At 55.9% G+C, this 26595-nt stretch overlaps 2 protein-coding genes and 2 non-coding genes across 5 annotated transcripts; all 4 read left to right on the top strand.

Annotated features, from left to right (window-relative positions):
* Window positions 1-928: 928 nt before the first annotated feature.
* On the top strand, window positions 929-4943 carry LOC138808781 (telomerase RNA component interacting RNase). Its single transcript, XM_069994975.1, has 3 exons — window positions 929-1303; window positions 4234-4311; window positions 4531-4943. Exons 1-3 carry the CDS (start codon window positions 965-967, stop codon window positions 4636-4638), a joined length of 525 nt encoding a protein of 174 aa, XP_069851076.1. The 5' UTR covers window positions 929-964; the 3' UTR covers window positions 4639-4943.
* A 6153-nt stretch (window positions 4944-11096) lies between these two features.
* LOC138808778 (transportin-2) lies at window positions 11097-26079 on the top strand. 2 transcript variants are annotated; one of them, XM_069994968.1, is made up of 25 exons: window positions 11097-11259; window positions 12611-12722; window positions 13836-13911; window positions 13994-14143; window positions 16056-16162; window positions 16259-16392; window positions 16489-16570; window positions 16654-16776; window positions 16887-17005; window positions 18680-18740; window positions 18827-18992; window positions 19161-19313; window positions 19953-20178; window positions 20387-20558; window positions 20898-20984; window positions 21065-21172; window positions 21248-21406; window positions 21889-21976; window positions 22164-22262; window positions 22930-23025; window positions 23325-23430; window positions 23605-23704; window positions 23780-23854; window positions 23941-24068; window positions 24148-26079. In XM_069994968.1, exons 2-24 carry the CDS (start codon window positions 12624-12626, stop codon window positions 24046-24048), a joined length of 2694 nt encoding a protein of 897 aa, XP_069851069.1. In that variant the 5' UTR covers window positions 11097-11259; window positions 12611-12623; the 3' UTR covers window positions 24049-24068; window positions 24148-26079. The 2 variants fall into 2 exon arrangements, with proteins under 2 accessions (XP_069851069.1, XP_069851070.1); XM_069994969.1 differs by lacking the exons at window positions 11097-11259; window positions 12611-12722; window positions 13836-13911 and having other exon boundaries at window positions 14019-14143; window positions 16085-16162.
* LOC138808828 (small nucleolar RNA SNORD41) lies at window positions 20236-20305 on the top strand. The gene has a single exon (XR_011366626.1). It is a non-coding gene; the product is annotated as a small nucleolar RNA SNORD41 (small nucleolar RNA).
* Window positions 22020-22094, top strand: LOC138808829 (small nucleolar RNA ZL2). Its single transcript, XR_011366627.1, has one exon. It is a non-coding gene; the product is annotated as a small nucleolar RNA ZL2 (small nucleolar RNA).
* Window positions 26080-26595: the final 516 nt, after the last annotated feature.

Below are 26595 nucleotides of genomic sequence, written 5' to 3'. Positions count from 1 at the left end.
ACGTCGCGTGAGGTCGGCCGCCTGGGTGATTCCCCTGGCTGTGAAACATCTAGACAGGTCTCCGGGCTGACGGTGGTTTATAAGGAAACACGATTCCAGTTCTGGGCAGAGTCCACGCACTCTGGGCAGGCCCTCCATGCTGGGCAGAATTTATCCCTGTAACCATATTTCTTGTGTAAGAGGCTCGAATTCCTGAAAAGCTCCTTGCACTTGGCTTCCTGTTTGAAGGTAACTCCAAGTTCAGCGAATTTCCCTTTTGACTTGAACCCCTGACCTAGAGAAGGAATACAAGAAGCGGTGTCCCAGTTCCTCGGCGGGGTTTGCCATCTTAGAACACGTTTAACCTTCGGGGGGTGGGGAGGAACTCAACCTAGAAATATCCCTGGCTCCAGTTGCGAACCCCAGGTCGTAAAATTACCTTATTATTGGAGTCAGCTGTATTCTATTCTCAGACGCAAGTGCCTAACCTAGAATTTGTGGCCAGGGGGAGGGTGTCCCAGATTCGATGTGCCTTTTAGACCCATCAAGGAACCTGAGTTCCAATGTGTCAGTTGAATGAATATACAGCCCCAAACGGGGCACTTGCACTCACAAGGAATGTTCCTAGTGGCAGATGGGGGCTTTTAGGTAATGCTTCCAGTCCCGTGCGGGAATTCCAGTTGGGAACACCAGCTGACGGTCCCAGTCCAAGACGACAATCCCCTTCCGGAGGAACGTGTGTGTCCGCGACACGCAAACTTGAATCGGACTCGAGTTTGAGAATCCAGGGGCGGGGCATCGGGACGCCACGCCCCTCGCGTGCTTTGGCGCTCCAGCCCCGCCATTGCCCCGCCCCCTCTGCGGAGGCTTCCGGGGCTCCGACGTCTCTTCCCGGCGTGCACTGCTCCGAACCCTGACAGTCGGGCGCCAAGCGCGGGGCCGGAGTGGCCTTCCCAGAGTCCTTTGCGCGGCACCTGGCGACAAGATGGCTGCCCGAGGGAGACGGGCGGAGCCTCCAGGCCGGGAGGCGCCAGGCCCTGCGGGCGGTGGCGGGAGCCGATGGGCTGAGTCGGGGCCCGGAACGTCCCCCGAGAGCGGGGACGAGGAGGTGGGCGCCGGTTCGAGCCCGGTGTCGGGCGGCGTGAACTTGTTCGCCAACGACGGTAGCTTCCTGGAGCTGTTCAAGCGGAAGATGGAGGAGGAGCAGCGGCAGCGACAGGAGGAGCCGCCCCCGGGCCCGCCGCGACCCGACCAGCCGGCCTCCACCGCCGGGGGCCCCGGGGATCCGAAGAGGAAGGGCGGCCCGGGCCCCACGCTCAGCTTCGTAAGGAGCCGCGGGGTGGGGGCGGGCGCCGGCGCCAGGCCCCGCCTTGGCACCGGGGAAAACGGGTCCCGAGGAGGGATCGAGGGCCAGGCCCACACTCGGCCGCCATGAGGGGACCCTCCCGGGTCACCCGCTGAGGATGTGGACGCCGGGTTCCCGACGAGAGGAGGCCCGGGGTGGGGGGGGCGGGAGTGGGTACCCCATATCCTACCCGCGGGAGAACCGGAGAATCGCGCTCGGAGCCGCACTCTGGGCATAGGGAAAATCCTAGACACCAAGGTTGCATGTGTGAGTGGAACCCGGACTTGGATACTGGCGACACCCTATAAATGTGGGAAAGGGGGGCCAAGTTGAGAACCCCAAGTTGATCTACGTGTAATTAGGCTTAGACCGCTGTGTGGCCTTAGGATGTACGCTTGACTTCTGTAAACTTCACGGAACCACTGTCCGTTTATTGAGTACCTGGGTGCTCGGTCACTTATGATAGAAAGGATCGCAGTTTTGTTTTGTTTTTGTTTTCAGCTTGGGCAGGTCTACCCTTTTTCTCTTCACAAAAACAAAAACAAAAAAAGTCAATTTTTTTTCTTTTGTTCCCCCGCCCCCTTCCCCGTGAACTAATCCCTGCATTATAGCATGAACCTAAAGCAGGGGTATCTCAACTAAAGACCATCATCATCTCCTCCCCTCCCCCCACACGGCAAAGTCTGGAGACATGTTTGGGTGTTAAAACTGGAGGAGGAGTTGCTAGTGACATCTATGGGTGATGCCTAGGGACTCTGCTTGACAATGCATAGAACAACAAAGAATGATCTAGTTCAAAATGCCAGTGCCAGGTTGAGTATTTCCAGGCTGAATTAATGAGCTGTATACAGATTGTTAACCCTAAGCTTGTCTCTGATGTTGGCATCAATGTTGATATAAGAATAACAGACTGGGAAGTGGCGCTGTGGCTCAAGTGTTAGAGTGCTCGCCTTGAGCTGAAGAGCTGAGGGACAGCGCCCAGGCTCAGAGTGCAAGCCCCATGACCAAAACAAAACAAAACAAAAAAAACAACAAAAAGAGAATAACAGGCTGACTGGGCATCGGTGGCTCACGCCTGTCATCCTAACTACTCAGGAGGCTGAGATCTGAGGATCACAGTTCAAAGCCAGGCCAGGCAGGAAAGTCCATGAGACTCTTATCTCCAATAAACCATTCAGAAAACCGGAAGTGGTGCTGTGGCTCAAGTGGTGGAGTGCTCACCTTGAGCTGAAGAGCTGAGGGACAGCGCCCAGGCCCAGAGTTCAAGCCCCATGACCAAAACAAAACAAAAAAACAGTGTCCAAGCCCCGAGTTAAAGCCCCATAACTGACAAAAAAAAAAGAAAAGAAAAAAAAGAAAAACCAGACTTGGGTAGGCGAGGGTCAAGTCTGGGATTCAGCTTTGTGGTGTGGGGCAGGCCTCACTTCATCTGATAAAAATGGTGTGTGAGGATCTGAGGGTTGTGGTTTGAAGTCAGCCTGGGCAGGAAAGTGTATGAGACTCTTATTTCCAATTAGTTACCAAAAAAGCTGGAAGTGGAGCTATAGTTTAAGTGGTAAAGTGTCCAGCCCTGAGTTCAAGCCTCCCAGGTCTGGTACAAAAAAAGGGGGGGGGAGGATGTCTGGGAGCCAGGTGTTGGTGACAAATGCCTGTAATCCTAACTATTAAGGAGGTTGAGATCTGAGGATCACAGTTTGAAGAAAATCTATGAGACTCTTATCTCCAATTCACCAAAAAGCTGAAAATGGAGCTGTGGCTTAAGTAAGTGGTAGAGCACCAACCAGTCTTGAGTGAACAAAGAGGCCCTGAGTTCAAGCACCCTGGACTGGCACCAAAAAAGAAAAAAAGTCTGTGTGGACTGGAAATGTGGTTTGATGACTGCGCACTTAAAATGTGGGAAGCCATGGGTTCAATTCCCAGCACTATCAAAAGTCGGGGAGAAACCGGGCACTGGTGGCTCACGCCTGTCATCCCAGCTACTCAGGAGGCTGAGATCTGAGGATCGCAGTTCAAAGCCAGCCCAGGCAGGAAAATCCGTGAAACTCTTTATTTCCAATAAACCACCAGAAAACCGGAAGTGACGCCATAGCTCTAGTAATAGAGCCCTCGCCTTGAGCTGAAGAGCTGAGGGATAGCGCTCAGACCCAGAGTTCAAGCCCCACGACTGACCCAAAAAAAAAAAAAAGTGGGGGAGAGGGACAGGGCTGTCCTAGCAATACCTGGTTTCTATCTGGTTGAAGTGGCAGGCCCTGGCATACAGAACGTCTCCAGTCAGGGGGAGTGGAGAAGATGGTGAAAACCCAGAGTGAAGTTTTCCTGTGCCAGAAGTGTGTGTCAGGTCCCTGAGTAGATACGACGGCAGCACTAGTTGCCACTGTTGCTACTGTCCCTGTCACATTAATTGAGGGGACATTGAGGGCACACATACACACACATACATTAGCAACAAATGACAGGTTGAGGACAGGGAGTTGGTGTCCCTTGGGCAAGGTTCAGGGTGCTGACCAGTGGCTCAGTTCCACCTGGCTGTGGGAGCCTGCTCTGCCCCTCCCAGAGTCTTTCCAGGGCTATAAAATGGTTTTGAGAAGGTGCAAGACAATGACTCCTGTACTCACAGGGCTCCACATACAGTAGGTGCTCAATAAAAGGAGCTATAGCCCCCTACAGTGCCCCGGGAGGGCAGCCCAGGATCTAGGACTGCCTTGGCATGGTGGCCCCCCCGCCAGGGCAGGCGCTGAGTCGCATGTGCTCCTCTGATTGCTGCGCAGGTCGGCCGGCTGGTGGAGCTGGGCACCCCGTCGAGACGGGCCGGGCCGCCAGGCCGGGCTAGGAAGGTGTAGTGGGCCTCAGCGCCGCCCAGGGCGGGCCCGGCTCCTGTAACCCTTGCAGTCTTCTGTCCCTTCACCCAGGTGGGCAAACGCAGAGGCGGGAACAAACTAGCCCTCAAGACGGGAATAGTAGCCAAGAAGCAGAAGACGGAGGATGAGGTGAGCAGGCGGGTCAACTCTGTTCCCAGTGGGTGAGCCTCTGCCATTCCTGCCCTGTCCCTGCCCCTGCCCCGTGGCTGGTGGGCAGAATTTCCCACAAGTCTCCAGACAGCTTGGGCCCGCACGTGCTTCCCATAAACCCCAGGCCTTCCGGGGGGCCCCTGGGGATGGTTCCTGGCCCCTTAACCTCCTTGTCTTCATCTGCGCCCCCTCTCACAGGTATTAACAAATAAAGGTGACGCGTGGGCTAAGTACATGGCAGAAGTGAAAAAGTACAAAGCCCACCAGTGTGGCGACGATGATAAAACTCGGCCCCTGGTGAAATGAGCCCCCCTGAGCCACGGCCTGGGACTCTGCGATGTACATACTATTTAATGCGAGACGGCGCGGCGGCCTTCCCCAGGACTGATTCACGGAAGGAAACCGAGGGCCTTCCCGCAGCCGCGGACGATTCTCCAGGACTCTTTTTTTTTACCTTGAGCACTTGCCTCCTGAGACTTACTAGAACAGTGGTTCACTGTCCCCTCCTGCCCCCCTGCTCTCTCTGGCTCTCTCTGTCTTCCTCCTCTCGCCTTCCTCTCCTTCCCTTAGCCATCACTTCCGGGAAGTAAAGAACTCGACTTAGTGCCCGAGCTGTGTGCTTGCTTTTGTCTTCTTTACCCTGCCTGACTTCAGCCCCCTCCCCTAAGATGGGGAGGGGCACCCCATCTAACAAAGCCCGGGCCTGGCTGGGTGTGGAAGGGGGAAGAGGATCCGAATACAGAGGCACATTCTCTCCTTTGTCCTGGACTCAAATCAAGAACCATCTTTCTTCCCTGCCACTGCACCCCCACTCTGCCACCTTAGGTCTGGTCTCTTAATATTTTTGTCCAACACCTGATCTTCCTGACTATGCCCCAAGAGCCGTGATTCCAGGCTGGTTCAGTGTGATCCGATTCCATTTCGGCTATAGCTCAGAGGTGTAGTCCACTGAAAGAACACACGACGCATAAGGCTCTGGGTTTAATCCTCAGCACTCACTGCACATTCATTTCCACACATCTGCCATCTTGGCTGGGCCAGAGCTGTTACTTTGCTTATTCAGCAGATACTTAACAGCGTGTCCACTGTATGCCCACCCTGTTCTTTGTGCCATGGGGTCACAGGTGAGAACAGACTTCACTCTCCCTGCCCTTGAGGTTGGGTGCAGCTGAAGCTGTTTTGGATCAGGACTGGTAATAAGGACAGAGTGGAGGCTGGCTTGTATGGCCGGGTTTATTTCACTTGACATCCGATCGGTCCTGCGGGAGGTGAGGATGGGCGGCCCAAGTAGAAGGATTGGCCTGTGTTACACATACATGGGCAGGAGCGGCCCTGATGGGGCCTGAGAGGAAGGGCAGGCAGCTGTGGGCCTGGGAGAGGGTGGAGGTGGGTCCCTAGCCTCAGATTCTGTCCAAAGCAGTAAACCTGGTGACATCTGTAGTTCAGTGTTTGAGAGGAAGAGGCCAGCTTGGGGCTATAGACCCAAACACCAGAAACGAAACCACAAAGTGAGTTCTGAATACCTGCTTCCGTGGTGACACAGCTGCTGCCCCCAAGAGACAAAATGTCCTGCCCTTGTGTGTGTAGCTGGGGAGGAACAGCCCAGAAATGAACAGATAGACGAACATCTCCTAAGGCCACATGCCATGGTCTGACATTCCACCCACAGAGGTTCCAGATGAGAGTAGGAGGGGGTCAAATGTATGCAGATTGGGCAGGATGACCAAAGTGACAGTCATTTCAAGCCCTGAAGGAGGTGTGTCCTTGGAGAATGCCCACGTCCAGGGACAGGTGCAGACCTTAACTGAAACCCACAGTTTGCCTTCTTCCTTCACTGTTGCAACCACACATTAAGGCTAGTCTGGTTTGTTTTCCTGGAAGGCTCAAAGGTCTCTTCCTTTAGGGGAGCTGGTGGGGGGGGGGAGTCCAGGTATGATTTTGGCTTGGAGCACGGCAGTTGGGGGAGGGACCAGGGAAGCTAAGGCTGCCACCACCATCTCCTCCCCCAAGCCTTCAACAGCCGCTGGATCTTTAAAAAGAAACTAGTGAGAGAAGTAGGTCGCCCCTATAGTAGCTTGGCCTCCATTCTGGAGCTGCTAGAGACACTGCTTGTGGTACTCCCCCCGCCCTGTCAGTAACCCTGGAAAAGTAGGGCTTCGATCTTGTTTTAGTGCCTGTGAGCTGTGTGATAATCTATAATCACTTAGACATGTGTGCATGTGTGTACTGGTGCTATGGCTTTAAGTTGGAGACTGCCCCTTAGCATGTTTTTTTTCCAGTTGTGGGGCTTGAACTCTGGGTCTGGGCAGTGTCCCTCAGCTCTTCAGCTCAAGGCAAGCACTCTATCACTTGGAGTCACAGCACCACTTCCGGTTTTCTGAGTAGTTTATTGGAGATAAGAGTCTCATGGACTTTCCTGCCTGGCCTGACTTTGAACTGTGATCCTCAGATCTCAGCCTCCTGAGTAGCTAGGATGACAGGCATGAGCCACCGACGCCTGGCTCCTTAGCATTTTTGCTCAAGGCTGGTGCTCTGCCACTTGGGTCACAGCTCCACTTCTGGTTTTTTGGTGGTTAATTGGGTATGAGTCTTGGACTTGGGGCTGGGAAGGTGGCTCAGTGGTAGAGTGCTTGCCTGGTGTATATGAAGCTGTGGGTTCGATTCCTCAACACCACATAAGCAGAAAAAGCCAACAGTGCTGTGGCTCAAGTGGTAGAGCGCTAGCCTTGAGCTGAAGACCTGGGGAACAGCGCCCAGGCCCAGGCCCATGACCAACAACAACAAAAAGTCATGGACTTGCCTGTTCAGACTGGCTTCCAAATGTGATCCTCAGATCTCAGCCTCCTGAGTAGTTAGATTTTAGGAGGGAGCCATTAGTCTAGTGCCTGGCCTTTCTGTGGTTCAGGCCTTCATCTATTTTTCATCTCTTAAAGTCAAATGTTGCTCAGTGATAAGAGTTTGCCTGACACTGGTAATAATTGGGTTTGATTTTTCAGCATTACAAAAAAGAAAAACAGATGCCAGTGCCTCACAGCCGTGGCAGAAAAGTCCATGAGATTCTTATCTCCAACCAGTTAATCATCAAAAAGCCAGAAGCGGAGGTAGGACTTAAATGGTAGAGTGTCATCATTGAGCAAAAACGTTAAGGGGGAGTGTTCTGGCTCCAAGTTCAGGCCCCAGCATGGCAAAAAATGAAAGAGCATACTGATAGAACTTTGATATTGTTTGAAACTACTATTATTGCTTCTGTGGGTGGAGATGGTTTGTGTTGGAGGGCTGCGTTTTGTAGTGCTAGGGATTAGAACCTAGCGCCTCATGCCTGTTATGCAAGCGTGGTACCACTGACCTACATGTGGTTTTTTAGTTTTTTTGCTTTTATACATTGTACACTTGAACTCAGGGCTTGGGCACTGTCCCTGAGCTTTTTTTTTCTTTTTGTCTTGAGGCTTGAACTCTGGGTCTGGACACTGTCCCTCAGCTCTTCAGCTCAAGGCTAGCATTCTGCCTCTTTTTTTTTTTTTTTTTTAGATTTGGATGAGATTTATTGATCCGATTGTTTTAGAAAACCAACAGCAAAACACTGATAGCATTCTGCCTCTTGAGCCATACCACCACTTCTAGTTTTCTAGTGGTTCATGGGAAATAAGAGTCTCATGGACTGGGGCTGGGAAGGTGGCTCAGTGGTAGAGCGCTTGCGTTGCATGCCTGAGGCCCTGCGTCCGATTCCTCAGCAGCACATAAGCAAAAAGAAAAAAGCCAGAAGTGGCGCTGTGGCTCAAATGGTAGAGCGCTAGCCTTGAGCTGAAGAGCTGAGGGACAGCGCCCAGGCCCAGAGTTCAGGCCCCACAACCGGACCAAAAAAAAAAAAAAAAAAAAAAAGAGTCTCATGGACTTTCCTGCCTGGGCTGGCTTTGAACCGTGATCCTCAGATCTCAGCCTCCTGAGTAGCTAGGATTACCAGCATGTGCAACTGGCACCTGGCTTCCCTGAGCTTTTTTGCTCAAGGCTAGCACTCTACCATTTTGTGCCACAGCACCACTGATAGTTTTCTGGTGGTTTATTGGTGGTAAGGGTTTAACAGACTTTCCTTTCCGGAGCTGGCTTTGAACTGTGATCCTTAGATCTCACCTTCTCAAGTAGGATTATAGGCTTGAGCCACCACTGGAGACCTACAAGTTTTCAGCTGTATGTAATAAATATTGATTTTGAGGGGGCTGGAGGTCTGGCTCAAGTAATACAGAAACTAGCAAGCATGTAGGCCCTGAGATCACAACCCCCAGAACCTCCTCTCTGCCCCCCAAAAGAAAATACTGATTTTACTGGAGCTCAGTAGCAAGCAAGAGCCCTTCTCCCCAAAAATTAATTTTTATTGGTCAGTTGTGGGACTTGAACTCTGGGCCTGGGCACTGTCCCTTAGCTCTTCAGCTCAATGCAAGTACTCTACCACTTAAGCCACAATACCACTTCTGGTGTTTTGGTGGTTTATTGGAGATAAGAGGCTTCATGGACTTTACTGTCCAGTCAGGCTTTGAACCGCAGTCCTCAGATCTGATTCCTGAGTCGCTAGGATTACAGGCCTGAGCCACTGGCACCCTGCTGATTTTTATTTTTAGTGGGTGGATACCGAACCCAAGAATCTCTACATGCTAATAAGCAAGTGCTGTACCACTGAGCTACACTGCAGGCCCCCCACCCCAATAATTCAGTGTGAGGAGATGCAGGTAGGAAGGTTTGTAAAGAGAGCACATTTCTCTCTGATTCATTTTATCCCAGATTCAGTTGAGCACCGGCTCCCTGCATTTTGCCTGCATGCTTCCAGTTAAGTTTGCCATACTTGGGCCTCTTGTGAGAATCTCATGAGGTTTAACATTTGGAAACTGCTTTTCAGATAATAGGTTGCATGGAAAATATGAGTCAGGTGTGGTGGTTGTAGTGCATGCTTATAGTCCTGGCTACTCAGGAGGCGGAAGTGGGAGGAACGCTTCATATCGAACGAACAGATGAAGAAACTTGTTGACATCCAAATTGTGTATCTGGGAGTTTCTCTGACCAGGAGGCTCGAGAGCAATGTAGGCAATACATGGCAGCAAGAGCCACTTTGCTCTGCTGCAACTACCCAAGGCTTGCACAGGGCAGGTGAAAACTTGCCACACATCAAAAAGAAGGGTGAGGTTGGATGTGGTGGGACACGCCTATAATCCCAACTCTGGGAGGCTGAGACAGAAGGATCTCTAACCTAGCCTGGGCTAGGTAATGAGAACCTGTCTTGAAAATGAAAGAAAGAAAAGAAGGGAAGAAGGAAGGGAAGGAGGGGTTACACATATTGAATTGTCTGTTGCACATCAATGCCCGGCTGAACCAACAAGTGTATGGAATTCTCGGTTCTCCCAGTAGCACTCCAATCCAGCCTCAAGCCGACAGACCGCTCCGCTTAAAGCGATTTCAGAGCCGGCCCGGCATCTCCTTACTTTTTGATTCTCAGCCAGAGCCCCTAAGCGCGGCGGTGTGAGCGCGAGGCACCACGGGATTTGTAGTTCTGGGCTCTCAGCGCGCGCGCGCCGGGGACGGGGCGGGACTGAGGGGGAGAGGGAGCGAGCTGGTAAGCGCATGCGTACGTGGCGCCTGCACGCACGTGTGTTTTTGAGTAGCGTAGCTGGCATCGGTGAGAATCCTTGCTCCTTTTCCTGAGTCGCGGAGTCAGGCGCCAGGCCACCCTTCCCTAATCCGGGAGGCCCTAATGCCAGGGTTTCATGAGTGTCTTTGCCCACCGGAATTGGGCTGAGAAATCTGTTCCTCTTTTTTTTTTTTTTTTTTTTATGTTTTACAAGTCGGAGCCAACATTGATTTATGTCTCGCCCAGGGTCAAAAAGTCCCGCTGGGAAGTGCTGGGTTCTCCTTTGGGATTAGAGCTCCAATTGATTCAGTCAATATTGATTTAGGAAGAGACAATACAGGGAAAGGACGTGCTTGAGGCTTAAGGGTAAAGACCACGATTTTCAAAGAACAATTTGCAGATGGTCAGGTAATATTAACTTGGATTATCTCTCAAGGAGTACACTATTCTTATCCTCTTTGGGGAAATTGATCCTGGAGTAGCAGTAGGTTACCCCCTCCCCTCCAGGGTCTGCAACTCTTCCCTGAACGCTTTGCTCTCAGAGAGAAGGGAAAACCGCCCAGCTCTCTTAACATGGCTTGAGGACCATGAATTTCTTTCATCCTGACACTGCCTTCGCCTAAGTTTCCTGGACAAGGGGTTTCATCTCATCCAACTTCAGGTAAGGGAGAGGGTTAAGCCTTCGGGTGAGTTTATTAACTCATTTGTTTAAAATACCCTTGCACCTTTTTTTAAGTACTGGAAAATAACAGAAGCGGGGCCAGCTTTCTTTCCTTTGTTTCTGGCGTCTGAAGTCCACCCAGGACTTAGTCCCTCTGCACTTCTGTGGTTTGGTGGGGGGCTCCCAAGTACCCTCTCGATGGGGCAAATTCAGTCATCCACTTCCTGGGGAAGGGAAGGGGAGGGAGCGCAGCAGTTGGGCCGCCCCAGAGATTCCAGGGCCCATCACACACCACAAGTCCACACCTTCTATCAAATCCCCGGCTCCAGCCAAGAATTCTGGCCACGCCGTTGTGGGATACTGGGGAAACGAGACGCTGGGAGGACCCGCTGGCTAGAGGGGCGGCCGCTCCTCCATCACGTGACTCGGCTTGCCCGGGGCTAATGTCAGGTCGCGCGTCACGGTTGCACTTTCTGATTGGCCCAACTGGGTCAATTTGAAAGGACTACGGGGGCCGCGGCGGTTCATTTTCGGCGGCGTTCCCCCCCCTTTTTTTTTTTATTTAATTCCTTCTCTCCGGTTCCCTCCTTCCGTGCGAGTCTCAGGAGAAGCCGCCGCGCCAGGCGCCGCCGCCGCCGCCGCTCAGGGCCTGGTAAGTGGGCCTCACCCAGGATCCGGACTCGCTCGCTCCGGCTTGCGTCGACCCCCGCCGGGCTTTGGGCCTGCGCCGTGCGCGGCCCTAGCGTCGGGGCCGCGCCCGACCGGGAAAGGCCGGGAACCCCGTTGGGCCCGATCCGCGAGGCTAGGGGGCGCGGGGCGGGCGGGGGCGCGGGCGCCGGGCCGGCGGGGCGGCTGCGGTCGGGCTGGCGGGGGTACGGTGACGGCGGGGCCGGGGACCGACTGGGGGATGTCGCGACGATCGGCGTGTGCGCGGGGCCTGTGTTCGGCGGGGCTTGGTTGCATCCGAGTGGGGGAAGCCGCATGCAAGTTGAGAGGGGAGCTTCTCGGGCCCTGGTGGCGAGGGGCGTCGGGCTTCCGCCTGGAGGGCTTTGCTGGGTCTGATGTCCCAGCTTGGGGTGGGGGGGGTGGGGTTGGGCCGGGGCTAATTAGGAAAAGCTTCTGGAATGTGAGGGAGGGGATTTCCGGCTCCAGGAGGTGGGGGGCTTGGCGGAAGTCGGGTTGGGGGGAGACGCACCGATTCGACCCCTCCTCCCGAGTTACTGCCGAGTGGGGCGGGCGGAGGGTGGGAGCGGGAGAGGCTTGGTCCGTCCTGATGGGGACGGGCGGTGGGGACCAGTCCTGGGGGTGGGCTGGGGTGGGGTGGGGGGCTCTGTCCCGGGTTGGGCTGATTTCTCCTTCGGAGGCCGCGGAGACCTCTGTGGCGTTTGCTCCCAGTCCTGTTCTGGGGAGCCGCTGCTCCGCGCCTAGCTAAGCCGGGAGGACGGCATCTGGCATCCGCGGGGCCTGAAGGGCAGGTTTAGGGGAGGCGGCGGGGATGGGGATCGTGCCCGGGGACCGTGCACCCGGGGACGCGCAGGGACCAGGCTCCGATCGGGGGCAGCTGGGGTCTGGCGGAGTCTGAGAGGCCGGCTTCGGAGAAGGGGAATCTCCCCGGACTTCGCCTGCACGAGGGGGCCGGGGCGCTCGCTCGGCCTGGGGCTGCGAGGGAGGTGCAAACCTTAGGGCCGGCGGTCGAGGGCGGCGACGGCATGGACCGCCTTGGGAAGAGGGCTCCACGTTGGTTCCGATGAGGATCCGCCGGGCCGCGCCGCCGCCGTGGCCCACTTCCGAACCCCCCCCCCCCCCCCCGGCGCTCCCAAGCCCGCCACTGCGCGGCCCGGGCTGGCGCAGCCGGCGGGGACCCCGCACCCGGGCGGGCGTGGATCCACGGCCTCCGCCCGGCCGCTCCCGCCGTCCTGCGGCCACCGCTCCCTCGGGGCTCAACCCGAGTCTCACACGGAGCCCCGGAGGTGTAGCGCTGACCCCGGCCCCGGCCCCCGCAGCTCCCCTTGCGCAATGGACTGGCAGCCAGACGAACAAGGCCTGCAGCAGGTCCTGCAGCTGCTCAAAGACTCGCAGTCGCCCAACACAGCCACGCAGCGCATCGTGCAGGATGTATCCTTCCTTCCTTCCCGGACCTGGGGGAAGCCAGCAGGGCTCATTTCCTGACCCAAACCCCCTTTGTGGGAAAGGAACAGCACGAAGCCTGGGGCTGGTGTGGCTCACACCCTGCATTCCTAGTTACTCAGGATCTGGGGATTGTGGTTCCAAAGCAGCCTGGACAGACAGCAAAGTCTGGGAGACTCTTAATCTCCAGTTAACCTGCACAAAAGCCGGAAATGGAGGTGTAGCTCAAGTTGGTAGAGCAAAAGCAGCTCAGGGGCAGCGCCCAGGCCCTGAGTTCAAGCCCAAGGACCAACACCAAAAACAAAGCAGAACAAACAAACAAAAAACCCCACAACAAACCAGCATGGTCTGGAGACTTTGAATCCCTGGGTCCAGTTCCCAGAGCTGTTGCAGCCATTGTTAGGAGAAACCATGGGAACTCCTAGTACTCAAAAAGTACTTGCTACTTAACTTACCCAGTGGGGAGCTGTTGTTCTGCCCATTTAACAGATGGGAGCCTGAAGACTCAGAGAGACAAAGACCAACCAATTTAATAAAGGCAGCAGCTAGGAAACACTAGTGCCAGGGCTGGTGGTCCCTCCCACTCAGAGGTGCATTCTACTCTGTCCTGTCAGACTTGGGAAGATGCACCCCCCCCCCAGGGAAGTGGGGTGCACTTTGAGTTGGTCTTGGGTTTTGTTTAGGCTTTAAATTAAACTTGTTTGAAGTCGGGCACCAGTGGCTCATGCCTATATTCCTACTTAGGAGGCTGAGATCTGAATATTGCAGTTCAGAACCAGCCAGGACAGGAAAGTCTGTGAGACTTGTCATCCAAAAAAACAATACCAAACCCAGAAGTGGAGCTGTAGCTCCAGCAGTAGTGTGCTAGCCCAGGGAGTAGCAGCTGCCGTCTTAGAAGGCGCTGTCGGGTCCCTTAGCATTCCACTGTGATCCATGTGGGAAACCTTTCCCGATCTATGAGGGGGACTTGGGCAGAGGGCTTGGTCAGTGGGATTCTAGATTACACTGCTGCCAGATTTCACTGGTCACCAGTGGCAGCTATGAGACAGGACATCCTGCGTGGAAAGCTTTTGTCTCCCAAGTCCCTTAACAGCCTGGCAGAAACTCAAGCAACTCAACCAATTCCCCGACTTCAACAACTACCTAATCTTTGTCCTGACGAGGCTCAAATCAGAAGGTATGCCTGCCAGTCCCTGGCTCTGACCCTGCCCCGCCTCTCTTCGTGATGGACCCCTGAACCTTGGTCCTCTCTCCCCCAGATGAGCCAACCCGGTCTCTCAGTGGGCTCATCCTCAAAAACAACGTGAAAGCACATTACCAGAGCTTTCCACCACCTGTGGCTGACTTCATCAAGCAGGAGTGTCTCAACAACATCGGCGATGCCTCTTCCCTCATCCGGGCTACCATCGGTGAGAAGGGCAGTGGGGGTTGGTTCTTCAGCTTTGTCCTGGCTTAGGCAGCCGGTCAGCTGCCAGTTCAGGGTCTTGTTTGTTTGTTTCTGGTCCTGGGGCTTGAACTCAGGGCCTACGCGCTGTCCCTTAGCTTTCCCCCCCACAATTCTGGCCTTCTATCATTTGAGCCATACAACTCCACTTCCAGCTTTTTGCTGGTTAACTGGAGATGAGAGTCTCACAGACTTTCCTACTCAGGCTGACTTTGAATGGTGATCCTCAGATCTCAGCCTCCTAAGTAGCTAGAAGAGTGAGCCATTGGCACCCGGCTATGATTAATTAATTGCCAGAGTCAGAAGTGGAGCTGTATATAGCTTCCCCCTCCTCCGCCCCCCCCCTTTTTTTTTGGGTCCGGTAGTGGGGCTTGAACTCTGGGCCTGGGCGCTGTCCCTCAGCTCTTCAGCTCAAGGCTAGCGCTCTACCACTTGAGCCACAGCGCCACTTCCGGCTTTTTTCTTTTTGCTTATGTGGTGCTGGGGAATCGAACCCAGGGCCTCAGGCATGCAAGGCAAGCGCTCTACCACTGAGCCACCTTCCCAGCCCCCCCACCCCCTTTTTTTAAACTCAAGCCTTAAAAAAAAAAAAGCTAAGGGACAGTGCCAAGGACCTGCATTCAAGTCCCAGGACTGGCACAAAAAAAAAAAATAATAATAATAAATAGAAATAGTGTTTGTGCTGGATGCTTGGGCCTGACAAATGTGCTGATTTCGTAGCTTCCTGCTTGAGGCCATGGAAGGTTTTAGAGCTCATTCTAGGTGGCAGCCTCTGCTGACACATGTCCTCAGCTTCTACAGCCACAGGTTCAAAACTACTCAGAAGCAGCAACTTGTTTTGAACATGGGAAGACTTTTTCTTGTCATTACTTAGCATTAAGAAGCTCTCTAGAATCCATTTGAAGTCTATGAGAGGATGTATCCGTTTTTCTAGGAAGCACTATCGAACCGTTCCCTGGAGGACGCTTTCATAGAAGCCTCCAGGTGAATCTTAGGAGGGTGGTAGCTTTCTTTGCCATATAACTCAGGCCGACCTCAAACTCTTGATCCTCCTGCCTCAGCCTCTCCTGAGTGCTGGGATCATAGGGAGGAGGCTGGCGCTCTTTCCATAGAAGGGTGAAAAGCAGGGGAGGGTGGGTAATGTGACCACCCCTACCGGTAGGAAACACTGCCATCTTGTGGTGGTGAGTGGGATTAACAGCTCACAATGCCTCGGGAGTTTCACTAGTCTGTAAAGTCCTACCTGTAGCCACAAAGCCTTACGCAAGTTGTCCTGCCATCTCCCTGCTCTCACCTCCTGCTGTGCCTTCCCTTCACCCCCCGCTTCTCTTCCCCTCTGTGAGAGCCTGTTCAACCCCAGGGCCTTGACACTGGTCCATCCCTCTGGCTGAGATGCTCTTTCTCCAAAGTCCCTGGTCTGTTTCTCTTCTCTCAGGCCTTTCATGTGAGGGTATCAGCTGTTGAGGGCTTCTTTGTCCACCCAGTTACTCAGCCCTCAGCCTATGACCACCCTGTTCTTCTCTTCTCCTAGAACAGGGTTTGGTGTTTGGGGCTGGACTATATCCCAGGGCCTGGACAGAACTGGCTGGCTTGTGGGGCCCAGAGGATGTGTGCTGAGTCAGCGAGTGTGTCATCCCTGTGGGGTCCCCCCCACCACCACCAGTTCCCCTGTCCCCTGCCCTATCAGGGCTAGAGCGTGCCCAGCAGCCAAGTTCTTACCTTGCCCAGCTGAGGTCCTAGCCAGAGGAAGACAGGAAAAACAACATCAGCAGCAGCAAGGGGGCTGGGTGGGGTCATCTTGGGGAGGAGTGGGGAGCATGGAGGGGCAGGCAGGCCCTTGCCCAGCCTGAGGCAGCCTCCTCTCCCCGGCTGCCCAGGTATTCTTATAACCACCATCGCTTCCAAGGGTGAGCTGCAGATGTGGCCTGAGCTGCTGCCCCAGTTATGCAACCTGCTCAACTCGGAGGATTACAACACTTGTGAGGTAGGCAACAAGCTGTGGCCCCACCCTAGCAGGGGCCCGGGCCCAGAGAAGGCCTCACCCCCTGCCCCCCACATCTGTCTGCTCCGATCCACCCAGGGAGCCTTCGGAGCCCTGCAGAAGATCTGTGAAGACTCCTCCGAACTCCTGGACAGCGATGCGCTCAACAGGCCGCTCAACATCATGATCCCCAAGTTCCTGCAGTTCTTTAAGCACTGCAGCCCCAAGATCCGGTGGGTGTGGCTTCCCCAAGACAACCCAGGGGCTCCGAGCTGGAGGACAGGATTGGCGGGGGAGGGGGGCTGAGCCCCATTTCCACTCCTCACCAGGTCCCATGCCATCGCCTGTGTGAACCAGTTCATCATGGACCGAGCCCAGGCGCTGATGGATAACATTGACACCTTCATCGAGGTATGCCATCTGGCCGAGGCGGGCAGGAAGAGGGCTCCCCCAACCCGCCCTTCTTAAGTAGCTTACCCTGGCCATCCCCACAGCACCTATTCGCCCTGGCTGTGGATGACGACCCCGAGGTGCGGAAGAATGTATGCCGTGCCCTGGTGATGCTTCTAGAAGTGCGCATTGACCGGCTCATCCCCCACATGCACAGCATCATCCAGGTGTGCATGGTCAAGGTCACAGCCAAGGGCAGGAGGGGCTGGCCGAGGCGTGGGAACCTCCTGAAGCCCACCTGGACTCAGCCTCTCCCTCTCCACCTCCCCTGCCCCAGTACATGCTCCAGCGGACCCAGGACCATGACGAGAATGTGGCCCTGGAGGCCTGTGAGTTCTGGCTGACGCTGGCCGAGCAACCCATCTGCAAGGAAGTTCTGGCCTCCCATCTGGTCCAGTGAGTGGCGTCCTGACCCACCCCACCCCACCCCATGCCTGCGCCTTTCCTTTTCTGGTCACCCCTTGAGCTTGCAGAAAACCACAGTGTCAGGCGACTTTGCAAGAAGCTTTAACCGACTTTTAAAAAAAATTGGTAACTGACTGTTAGAAGTGAGCCAGATGTCAGTGGCTCACGCCTGGCATCCCAGCCACTCAGGAGGCTGAGATCTGAGGATCATGGTTCATAGCCAGCCTGGGCAGGAAAGTCTGTGGAGACTCTTATCTCCAGTAAACCACCAGAAAACCAGAAGTGGTGCTGTGGCTCAAGTGGTAGAGTGCTAGCCTTTAGCTGAAGAGCTGAGGGACAGCGCCCAGGCCCAGAGTTGAGGCCCCACCACCTAACAAAACAAAACAAAAAAAAAGAAGTGAGAGACCAACCATGGCTTCAGGCACAACTAGATCCAGGTGCCCAAAGGATATAAAAAACACATGTGTCTTAGCTTTAGCTCTGTATCTCCAGCACTGGGCTTTGTTCTCAGGTATGCTCTTCCTGGGTAATGCTAGGCCCTGGTATCCTTCCAGTGTAGGAAAGCCAAAGTAAAGACTTGTCTCTTACAGTTGCTATCTTGTGTGTGTGCCTGCCTGTGTCCTGGGGCTTAAACTCAGGGCACCTAGACACTGTCCCTGAGTTTTTCACTGAAGGCTAGTGCTCTACTAGTTGAGCTTTAGCTCCAATTCCAGCCTTTTGTTGGCTAATTGGAAATAAAGAGTCTCATGGACTTTCCTGCCCAGGCTGGCTTTGAACTTCGATCCTCAGATCTCTTGTCACCTTAGTAGCTAGGATTACAGCCGTGAGCCTCCAGGCCTTGGCTTCAACTACTGTCTAACCAAGCTCCTCACAGCTGACCCTTAACCTATTGGAATCCCTTAGCTTTTCTGAACCATTGTGGAAAATGGTGAGTGGGGCCAGAGGGAAGGAGGCTTCTGGAAAAGTGACGAGGGAACCATGTTGAAGCAGGCACAGGAGGCTCTCTGGGAATTGAACTCTAGCTTTGCAATGAAGCCGCCCTGCCTATTTGTCCGGCACTTCTCTGCCCCATGCAAGGGCCCAGAAGCTGGGCACTGGTGGCTCACGCCTGTCATCTTAGCTACTCAGGAGGCCGAGATCTGAGATTGTGGTTTGAAGCCAGCTTGGGCAGGAAAGTCCATGAGACTCTTACCTCCAAAGAACCACTAGAAAACCGGAAGTGGCACTGTGGCTTAAGTGCCACTTGCCTTGAGTTGAAGATCTCAGGGACAGACAGCCCCCAGGCCCAGAGTTCAAGCTCCAGGACCAACCAAAAATAAACAAACTAAAAAATAAGAGTTTGCATGTTTGTGCTTTCTACACGTGGTGCTAGGGAACCTGATCCTGTTCTGAAGTTGCCGTGTGTGCAGGGCTCTGAGAGTTTTCCAGTAGCCAGGCCTAGGCCAAGAACTTCTTTCCTGTGGTACAAAGAGTGGTGTGTCCCTAATCCTGACGCTTGAAACTAGGCTGGGGTAACTGCCCCCTCCCTGGGGAGATGTGGGCCCTGACACCAGTGCCCAGCACAATCTGCCCTTGCCTGGTGCTGCTGCCCAGCCTTCTTCTTTTTCTCCCCCCCTCCCATTGTATAGTCATCCCCCAATGAATAGTCATCTTCTCTCCCCATAGGTTGATCCCCACTCTTGTAAATGGGATGAAGTACTCGGAAATCGATATCATTTTGCTCAAGGTGAGTGTGTGGGGGTGGGGGTGCTGGGCACGGCTGGCCCTGGGAACCGCCTGGTGCCGAGCCGTCTTGTCTGCCCACCCTGCCAGGGCGACGTGGAAGAGGACGAGGCCGTCCCCGACAGCGAGCAGGACATCAAGCCACGCTTCCACAAGTCCCGCACGGTGACGCTGCCCCACGAAGCCGAGCGGCCCGACGGCTCCGAAGATGCGGAGGATGACGATGATGACGATGCGTTGTCCGACTGGAATCTGAGTGCGTGGCCAGCCCTGGGGCCGCCATGGTGCCCAGCCCCCCTCCCGGGGTGGGGGCGGCCGTGGGGAAGCCAGGTTGGCTGGGAGCAGATTGTGAAGATCTTCCCTGCCCTGAGACTGTCCCCCCCCCCTCCCCCCCCCCCCCCCCCCCCCCCCCGTCTCCATCCAGGGAAGTGCTCTGCGGCTGCGTTGGACGTCCTGGCCAATGTTTTCCGGGAGGAACTGCTCCCGCACCTCCTCCCCCTGCTCAAGGGCCTCCTATTCCATCCCGAATGGGTGGTCAAGGAGTCCGGCATCCTGGTGCTGGGTGCCATCGCCGAGGGTGAGTCCTGGGTCTCCCGTGTAAGGGACCCCAACCCCTGCCAGGGACTCAGCGCCCCCTGGCCAGGGGCGGCCAAGACAGCTAGGACGGTAGGGAGGTCTGGGTGAATTGCTTCGGAGCACACCGAAGACTCCAGGTTCAATTTCAGGACGGCCCAAAATACAAAGTAAATATGGTGCTACTCAGGAGCTGAGATCTGAGGATTGCAGTTCAAAGCCAGCCTGAACAGGGAAATCTGGGAGACTCTTAGTGCCAGTTATCTCCCAAAAATGCAAGAAGTGGTAGAGTGCTCACAAAAAATGATCAGGAACAGCACCCAGGCACAGAATGTGAAAATGGCTAAGAGAGTAAAGAATAAAGGAAAAGGATGAGAATATTCCCCTCTAGCTGGGCCAGGGGCTCTCCTGTGAAGCCCAGTTCATTATGCAGTGAAGATTCTGAACTAATGAATAAACAGATAAGGTAGTACCACCTGCCTTTCCTTTCCTGGGCTCTGAGTGAGTGTCTCTGGGCCAGTGATTGAACCTCAATTTCTCATCTGCCAGGAGGTGGTCTTTGCGTTCCCAGAAGGGTGCGGGTACTGTAGCTCCAGTACCCAGTCCACCTGACACCTCGTGTCCCCTCTCGGTGGCTTTTAAGGCTGTATGCAAGGCATGGTGCCCTACCTGCCCGAGCTGATCCCACACCTCATCCGGTGCCTGTCGGACAAGAAGGCCCTGGTCCGCTCCATCGCGTGCTGGACACTGAGCCGCTATGCCCACTGGGTGGTCAGCCAGCCTCCGGACATGCACCTCAAGCCTCTGATGACAGAGCTACTCAAACGCATCCTGGATGGCAACAAGAGGGTGCAGGAGGCAGCCTGCAGGTGACCCCTGACCCCTGACCTATGGCATATCCCCCCACCCCCCATTGTCCTGCCCCTCGGGAAGGGATGACTGCTGTGACTGCTGATGTGGCACTGATTTCTGTCGTATTCGTACTGGCTGATCCCGCGTGGGGCCTCTTCGCTCCCCATGGCCCAGAGCCACGCGCGCGGGTCCGCTGAGCCCTCCCTGCGTTCTCCCTCCTTCCAGTGCCTTCGCCACCCTGGAGGAGGAGGCGTGCACGGAGCTGGTGCCCTACCTCAGCTACATCCTGGACACCCTCGTCTTCGCCTTCGGCAAATACCAGCATAAGAATCTGCTCATCCTCTACGACGCCATCGGCACATTGGCTGACTCCGTGGGCCATCACCTCAACCAGCCGGTGAGGCCCTCCCGCAGCCCCCTCTGCCTCCGCCCCACGCTGGGGACAGGGTGCTGGGCACCAGAGCCCCCAACACCCCCCGCGCCCCCAGCACCCCAGCCCCCCCAGCCCCGGCTGCAGTCTAGGCCAGACAGCCTGGTGAGTGCTGTGCCAGGGGTGTGCCCAGGCCTGGGGGTGTGCCGGGTACCCATGGAGGAGAAGGACAAAAGCCTGCAGATATGGCTGTGTGGTGAGCAACCCCCCCCAACAAGGGTCCCGGACCCCACCCTCCCACCCTTCAGGGAATGGGCCAAGCCAATCAACGCCCCTTACTATGGAGCCTGACTTCTTCCTCTCCAGGAATACATCCAGAAACTGATGCCACCGCTCATCCAGAAGTGGAACGAGCTGAAGGATGAGGACAAGGACCTCTTTCCCCTGCTGGAAGTGAGCGGCCGCAGAGCCCCGCCCCTGGGGGGCCCGCCCCCATCTCTCCCTAGGCTCACCTTTCCTGCCCTTCTCCCCAGTGCCTGTCCTCCGTCGCCACTGCCCTGCAGAGTGGCTTCCTGCCCTACTGCGAGCCCGTGTACCAGCGCTGCGTCACCCTGGTGCAGAAGACACTGGCCCAGGCCATGGTGAGCACCCCTGGCTCCCCTCTCTGCCCACTTCCTCCCCCGCTCCGCTGACCTCCCCATCCATTCTGTATACAGATGTATACCCAGCACCCTGAGCAGTACGAGGCCCCCGACAAGGATTTCATGATCGTGGCACTGGATCTGCTCAGCGGCCTGGCTGAGGGCCTGGGCGGCCACGTGGAGCAGCTAGTGGCCCGGAGTAACATCATGACTCTGCTCTTCCAGTGTATGCAGGTGCGTGGGTGTTCCACGCAGGCTGCACACCATGGCTGCTAGGTACCGGTGGCTCACGCCTGTCATCCTAGCTATTCAGGAGGCTGAGATCTGAGGATAGGATTGTAGTTCAAAGGCAGCTTGGGCAGGAAAGTCCATGAAACTCTTATTTATTTCCAATAAACTACTCAGAAATGGTGCTGAGGCTTAAGTGGTAGAACACTAGCCTTGAACACAAAAGAGGCTCAGGGACAGCACCCAGGCCCTGAGTTCAAGCCCCACTACTGGCACCCACAGTTTGTGTGCACATGCATACATACATACTCGTGACCACACACAAACCACAAGGGTGCTTCAAATAGGACCCACCGTCCTCTAGAAGTCATATCACTCAAGTATAGACTGCCAGGCTAATAAATAAGCAAGTGTGTGGCCCTGGATTCAGACCTCAGGTCTATCAGAAAATGTCAAGTACTGTTTTCGGGATTTCCCTCTTGTGCCAGGACTCGATGCCTGAGGTGCGGCAGAGTTCGTTTGCTCTCCTGGGAGATCTCACCAAAGCCTGCTTCATCCATGTCAAGCCCTGTATTGGTAAGCCACCTACCTCGACCACACTGAACCCGAGCCTCGCCCTGGCCTCTCGTGATGGATACATGCCCTGGGATGACCATGACCTAACTGGGATGTATTCGTACTGTCTGATGGGGTCCCGCCCAGCCTTGCCCTGGAGCTCCAGGTGCCTAACCTTCCTGCTTAGCACCGTTTCTCTCCTGAGCAGCCGAGTTCATGCCCATCCTGGGCACCAACCTGAACCCCGAGTTCATTTCCGTCTGTAACAATGCCACCTGGGCCATCGGTGAGATCTGCATGCAAATGGGTGAGTCCCTGGCCAGTTGCCTAGGCCTTCCCCATTGGTCGGTTCATAATTTGGGGCGGAGTCTTGCTGTGACTGACAGATCTCAGGGAAGTCAGCTGATTGGCCAGAGAATGAGTGTTTTACATTGGGAGTCAAATAACTGAAAGACTTTTTTTTTGGGGGGGGGGGTCTTTTTGTCCGGCGTGGGGCTTGAACTCTGGGCTTGGGCACTGTCCCTCAGCTCTTCAGCTCAAGGCGAGTGCACTCTACCACTTGAGCCACAGCGCCACTTCCGGTTTTTTTCTAGTGGCTTATTGGAGATAAAAGTCTCACTGACTTTCCTGCCTGGGCTGGCTTTGAACAGCAATCCTCAGATCTCAGCCTCCTGAGTAGCTAGGATGACAGGCGTGAGCCACCGGCGCCCTGGTGAAAGGCCTTTTTGTGATTAGCTTCTCCAAAGAGGCAGGAGAGGAGTGGACCAGTTGATGTAGTTTGCTGAACGGCCTAATGGGATTGGTTGGGTGACTTCTGTCTCTTAAGTTAGCCCTGGGTTTTGGGCTGGGGAGTGTGGGGAAATTCCTGTGTGTCCTCTGAGTGGAACAGGAATCACATGAGGGTGGCCTCACTCCTGACGGACCCAGGAGCTTGGGGAGGCCTAGCGGGGCTCTGATTTTGACTGGTCCCTTAGGGGCAGAGATGCAACCCTATGTGCAGATGGTCCTCAACAATCTGGTGGAGATCATTAACAGGCCCAATACACCCAAGACACTGCTGGAAAACACAGGTGGGCACCAGATCTGGGCTGTCCTTTCGTGCCCTCTTCCTGGGCCCTGGGGGAAAAAAAACAAGTCTGCAGACTCCTGGCAGGGAGTTGTGGAAGGAGCCCTAGGGGAGATGCCCCCCTTGGGAGGAGACCTGGGGAGACACCAGGTGGGGGAGGCTGGGGAAGGGAAGCAGGCTGGGCCAAGCTCCGGGCCCTGGGCTGGCCCGCAAGAGCTGTTCCCTGGGGTCCATGGGGCGGGGCTCGGTGCCTCGTGCCAGAGGCCTTGCCACCTACCGTCCCGGGGCCACTCGGGGTTGCAGGTCGCCTGACGAGTCCCTCTGCCATTCCAGCCATCACCATTGGCCGCCTGGGCTACGTGTGCCCGCAGGAGGTGGCTCCTATGCTCCAGCAGTTCATCCGGCCTTGGTGGGTGTGCGGGGCCTGCTGGGACCGGGGCGGGGTGCTGGGGTGGGCGGACAGGCAGCCCTGCCCTTGCCCTCTGGGCTCTGCCCTCCCCTGCCGGGTACCCCCTGTCCCCCTCCCGCCCCCCCCTGCACACACAGCTCCAGGCCCACCCACTGACCCGCTCCCCGCCCGCAGGTGCACGTCCTTGCGGAACATCCGGGACAATGAGGAGAAGGACTCTGCGTTCCGCGGCATCTGCATGATGATCGGCGTCAACCCGGGGGGCGTGGTGCAGGTCGGGCGCCTGGGCTCCGAGGGCGGGGTGGGCGCCGGCGCGGCGCCCCCTCACCCGCCATGCGTCACGTTTCAGGACTTTATTTTCTTCTGCGACGCTGTAGCCTCTTGGGTGAGCCCGAAGGATGATCTTCGGGACATGTTTTATAAGGTGAGGCTCGGGGGGCAGGGGGGGGGGGGCGAGGCGGCGCCCCTGCGGCCGCGGGGTCAGAGGTCACCCCCCCCCCCCCCCCGCAGATCCTCCACGGCTTCAAAGACCAGGTCGGGGAGGAGAACTGGCAGCAGTTTTCGGAGCAGTTCCCGCCGCTGCTCAAGGAGAGACTGGCGGCCTTCTACGGGGTCTAGGCGAGCGTGGAGACTGCCAGGTGCGGGCAGGGCCGGGGGGCCGGGGGGCCGGGGGGCCGGGGGAAGGGTCGCGGGCCTGACTCCCCTCCCGCCCCCCAGGTTTCTGTCTGCGTCATCGTCGAAGGGATTGCTGGGAGCGCGCTGTGTCCGGAAGTCGCGGTGCCCTGGTCGAGGGGGGGTAGGGAGGCGTGCGCGGGATCCAAACCCAGAAGCCTTCCCCGTCCGTGCGTCCGTGCGTCCGTCCACCTGTCCCACGGGCCGGCCTGGCCGGCACACGGGCAGATGGGTGGGGCCGCCGCGCTAGTCCTACAAACAGGGAGGGGGGTGGGAGGTCCGGCGGGCAGGAGGCCCCGGCTCTCATGGGGGTCGTCTCAGGCCGCCCACCCGGGCCAGCCCCGTGGGAGGGAGGAACCCCGCGGGAGGCGGCGCGGGGGCGCAGGCGGGGAGGGGGGTGTCCTTGTAGAGACGCGCACACTCACGTCCACGTGCGGCCGCGCGCGGGTGGGCGCGCCGCCCCGTTTCCCCGACTGCATGGAGACAGTAGACGTAGTGAACCCGAGTTAAGCCGTTCGGCCTTCCGTGTAATCTGCACCTAGAGTATAAGAAGCTTTCGCTGTTTGGCCGGGATCGCCGGTGACTGGGGAGGGCTTGGGGGGGTTGGGGGGGCCTCGGCCGAGACCCCGGGGCGGGAGGGAGGAGGACGGCTACCTGCGGCCGCCCGTTAGCACGTGCACGCTTTGGACCTGCTCCGCATACTTCCTGCCAGCCTTGGGGCAGACTCAGATCATGTGCCCCCATCTTTATCCTCTCCAGCCAGCCACATAGGGACCATCCCCGCCGCAGGCAGGGGCCCCCGAGACCACCCCGGCCCCCTGGCTTGTGCTCACTGACCCTGGGCAGTGCGGGGCTGGGAGTTTTCCCTCCCCCCCCCCAAAGAGAGCTCGGGACAGCTCTGTCCCCGCCGCCCGCCCCCCAGGCTCTGGGGCAGCATCTTTAAGGGCGGCCTTGCTCTCCGCTCCTGGGAGTCCACCTCTAGGGTCTGGGCTGAAGGCAAGAAAGAAGCTGAGCTCAGGCTTCCAGGAGGGAAAAGGTGAATGTCCCCATCTCCACTTTGCCCCCTCTGAGACTCCGTGCTCATCACAGCCCCTAAGGATGCCACCAACACTGAGGCAGATGTCCTAGGACATAGGTCTTGGTGGAAGGGTGTCATCCGCCCCACCCCAAGGGAAGTGGGTCTGGTTATTTGAGTTGCTAGGAAAATTGAGCCCTGTAGCTCCTTTAAGATTTGTTACCCTTTTTGTTTTTCTTCCCTGCTTTCCACTTTCTAGGGGGACCCCTTGTATTTGGTGGGGGGCTTGACTGGAGTCTTTCAGCCCAAGGCCTGCTCCACTCACCCCTCCAACGCCCGACACCCCATCCCAGCCTGGCTCTTGTCTTCTGTGAGGCAGAGTCAGACCCTGCCTCGATTCCAAGGGGGCACTTAGAGCACATTCCATAGCCCAGCTAGGTGTCCCCTGTCCTCTCTCCCAAAACTCGAGCAGGTCTCTGGAAGCCATTTGTAAAAAAAGAAAAGAAAAAACCGTTTTTTAAAATACCATTTAGCTTTCTGCTAGTTCTTTGAAGCATCCTCTGTTGGGTTTTGGGGTGTGCAGGTGGGTTGGCTGATGGGATTGGTCTAACCCCCTTTCCTCCCAAGGTGAGGGGTGCCAAGCGCCACCTTCAGGAATAGGGAGCCTGATTGTTCTAGTTTTCCTTTTTCTTTCAAGAAAACTATTTAATTTTTTAATTTATTTTTGGTTGGTTTTTGCACAAGGTTTCAGCTCCTTAACCTTTCCTGCCCAGGGCTGGGGACACAGACTGGCCTTGGTCTGCCTTCATTCCCTGTTTCCCGAGTCCCTTCTTCCCTTCTTTTCCCTGAGGGCTCCCAGGTCAGTCCATTTGTTACAGTGCTGTGCTGGAGATTGGCGCCAAGGTGGCGTGAGATTCCACTTGTGTAGAACTTTGTTGAGTAAAGATGAGTTTCTTGTGACACTTTTGGTCTCCAGTTTCCTGTGTTCTTTGCTTGGCTGGTTGAGAGGTGTAGAATTGGGCCTGGGACTCTCAGAGGGATCTGTGGTATATCCCTGGAATCCCACCATTGGAGGGGCTGAGGGAAGAGGATGGTGAGTTTAGGGCAAGCTTGAGTTAGAGGGGGAATCCTGTCTCAAAAATAAAACAAAGCTGAGCGGGTGGCTCATACCTGAAATTCTAACGACTCAGAAAGTTGATATCTGAGGATCATCGTTTGTAGCCAGCCCAGGTGTAAAAGTCCATGAAACTCTTCTCCAAAAATCCAGAAGTAGAATTGTGGCTCCAGTGGTAGAGTGTTATCCCTGAGCAAATAATTTTAGGGACTGCCCAGGCCCTGAGTTGAAAAACTATATCACTAAATGAAAGTAAGTAGGGTGAGTATGCACAGATCTGGAAATAAAATTGAGCTAAGGAAGTATTATGCTTATTTTCTTATTTTCTTTCTTTTTTTTTTTTGGGGGGGGGGGTCCGGTTGTG

The sequence above is a fragment of the Dipodomys merriami genome, unplaced genomic scaffold (assembly GCF_024711535.1).
Source record: "Dipodomys merriami isolate MVZ:Mamm:240054 unplaced genomic scaffold, mDipMer1.0.p SCAF_477, whole genome shotgun sequence".
Lineage (NCBI taxonomy): Eukaryota > Metazoa > Chordata > Mammalia > Rodentia > Heteromyidae > Dipodomys > Dipodomys merriami.
The sequence above is the reverse complement of the archived record's forward strand: the minus strand, read 5'-3'. Positions and strand labels throughout refer to the sequence as shown.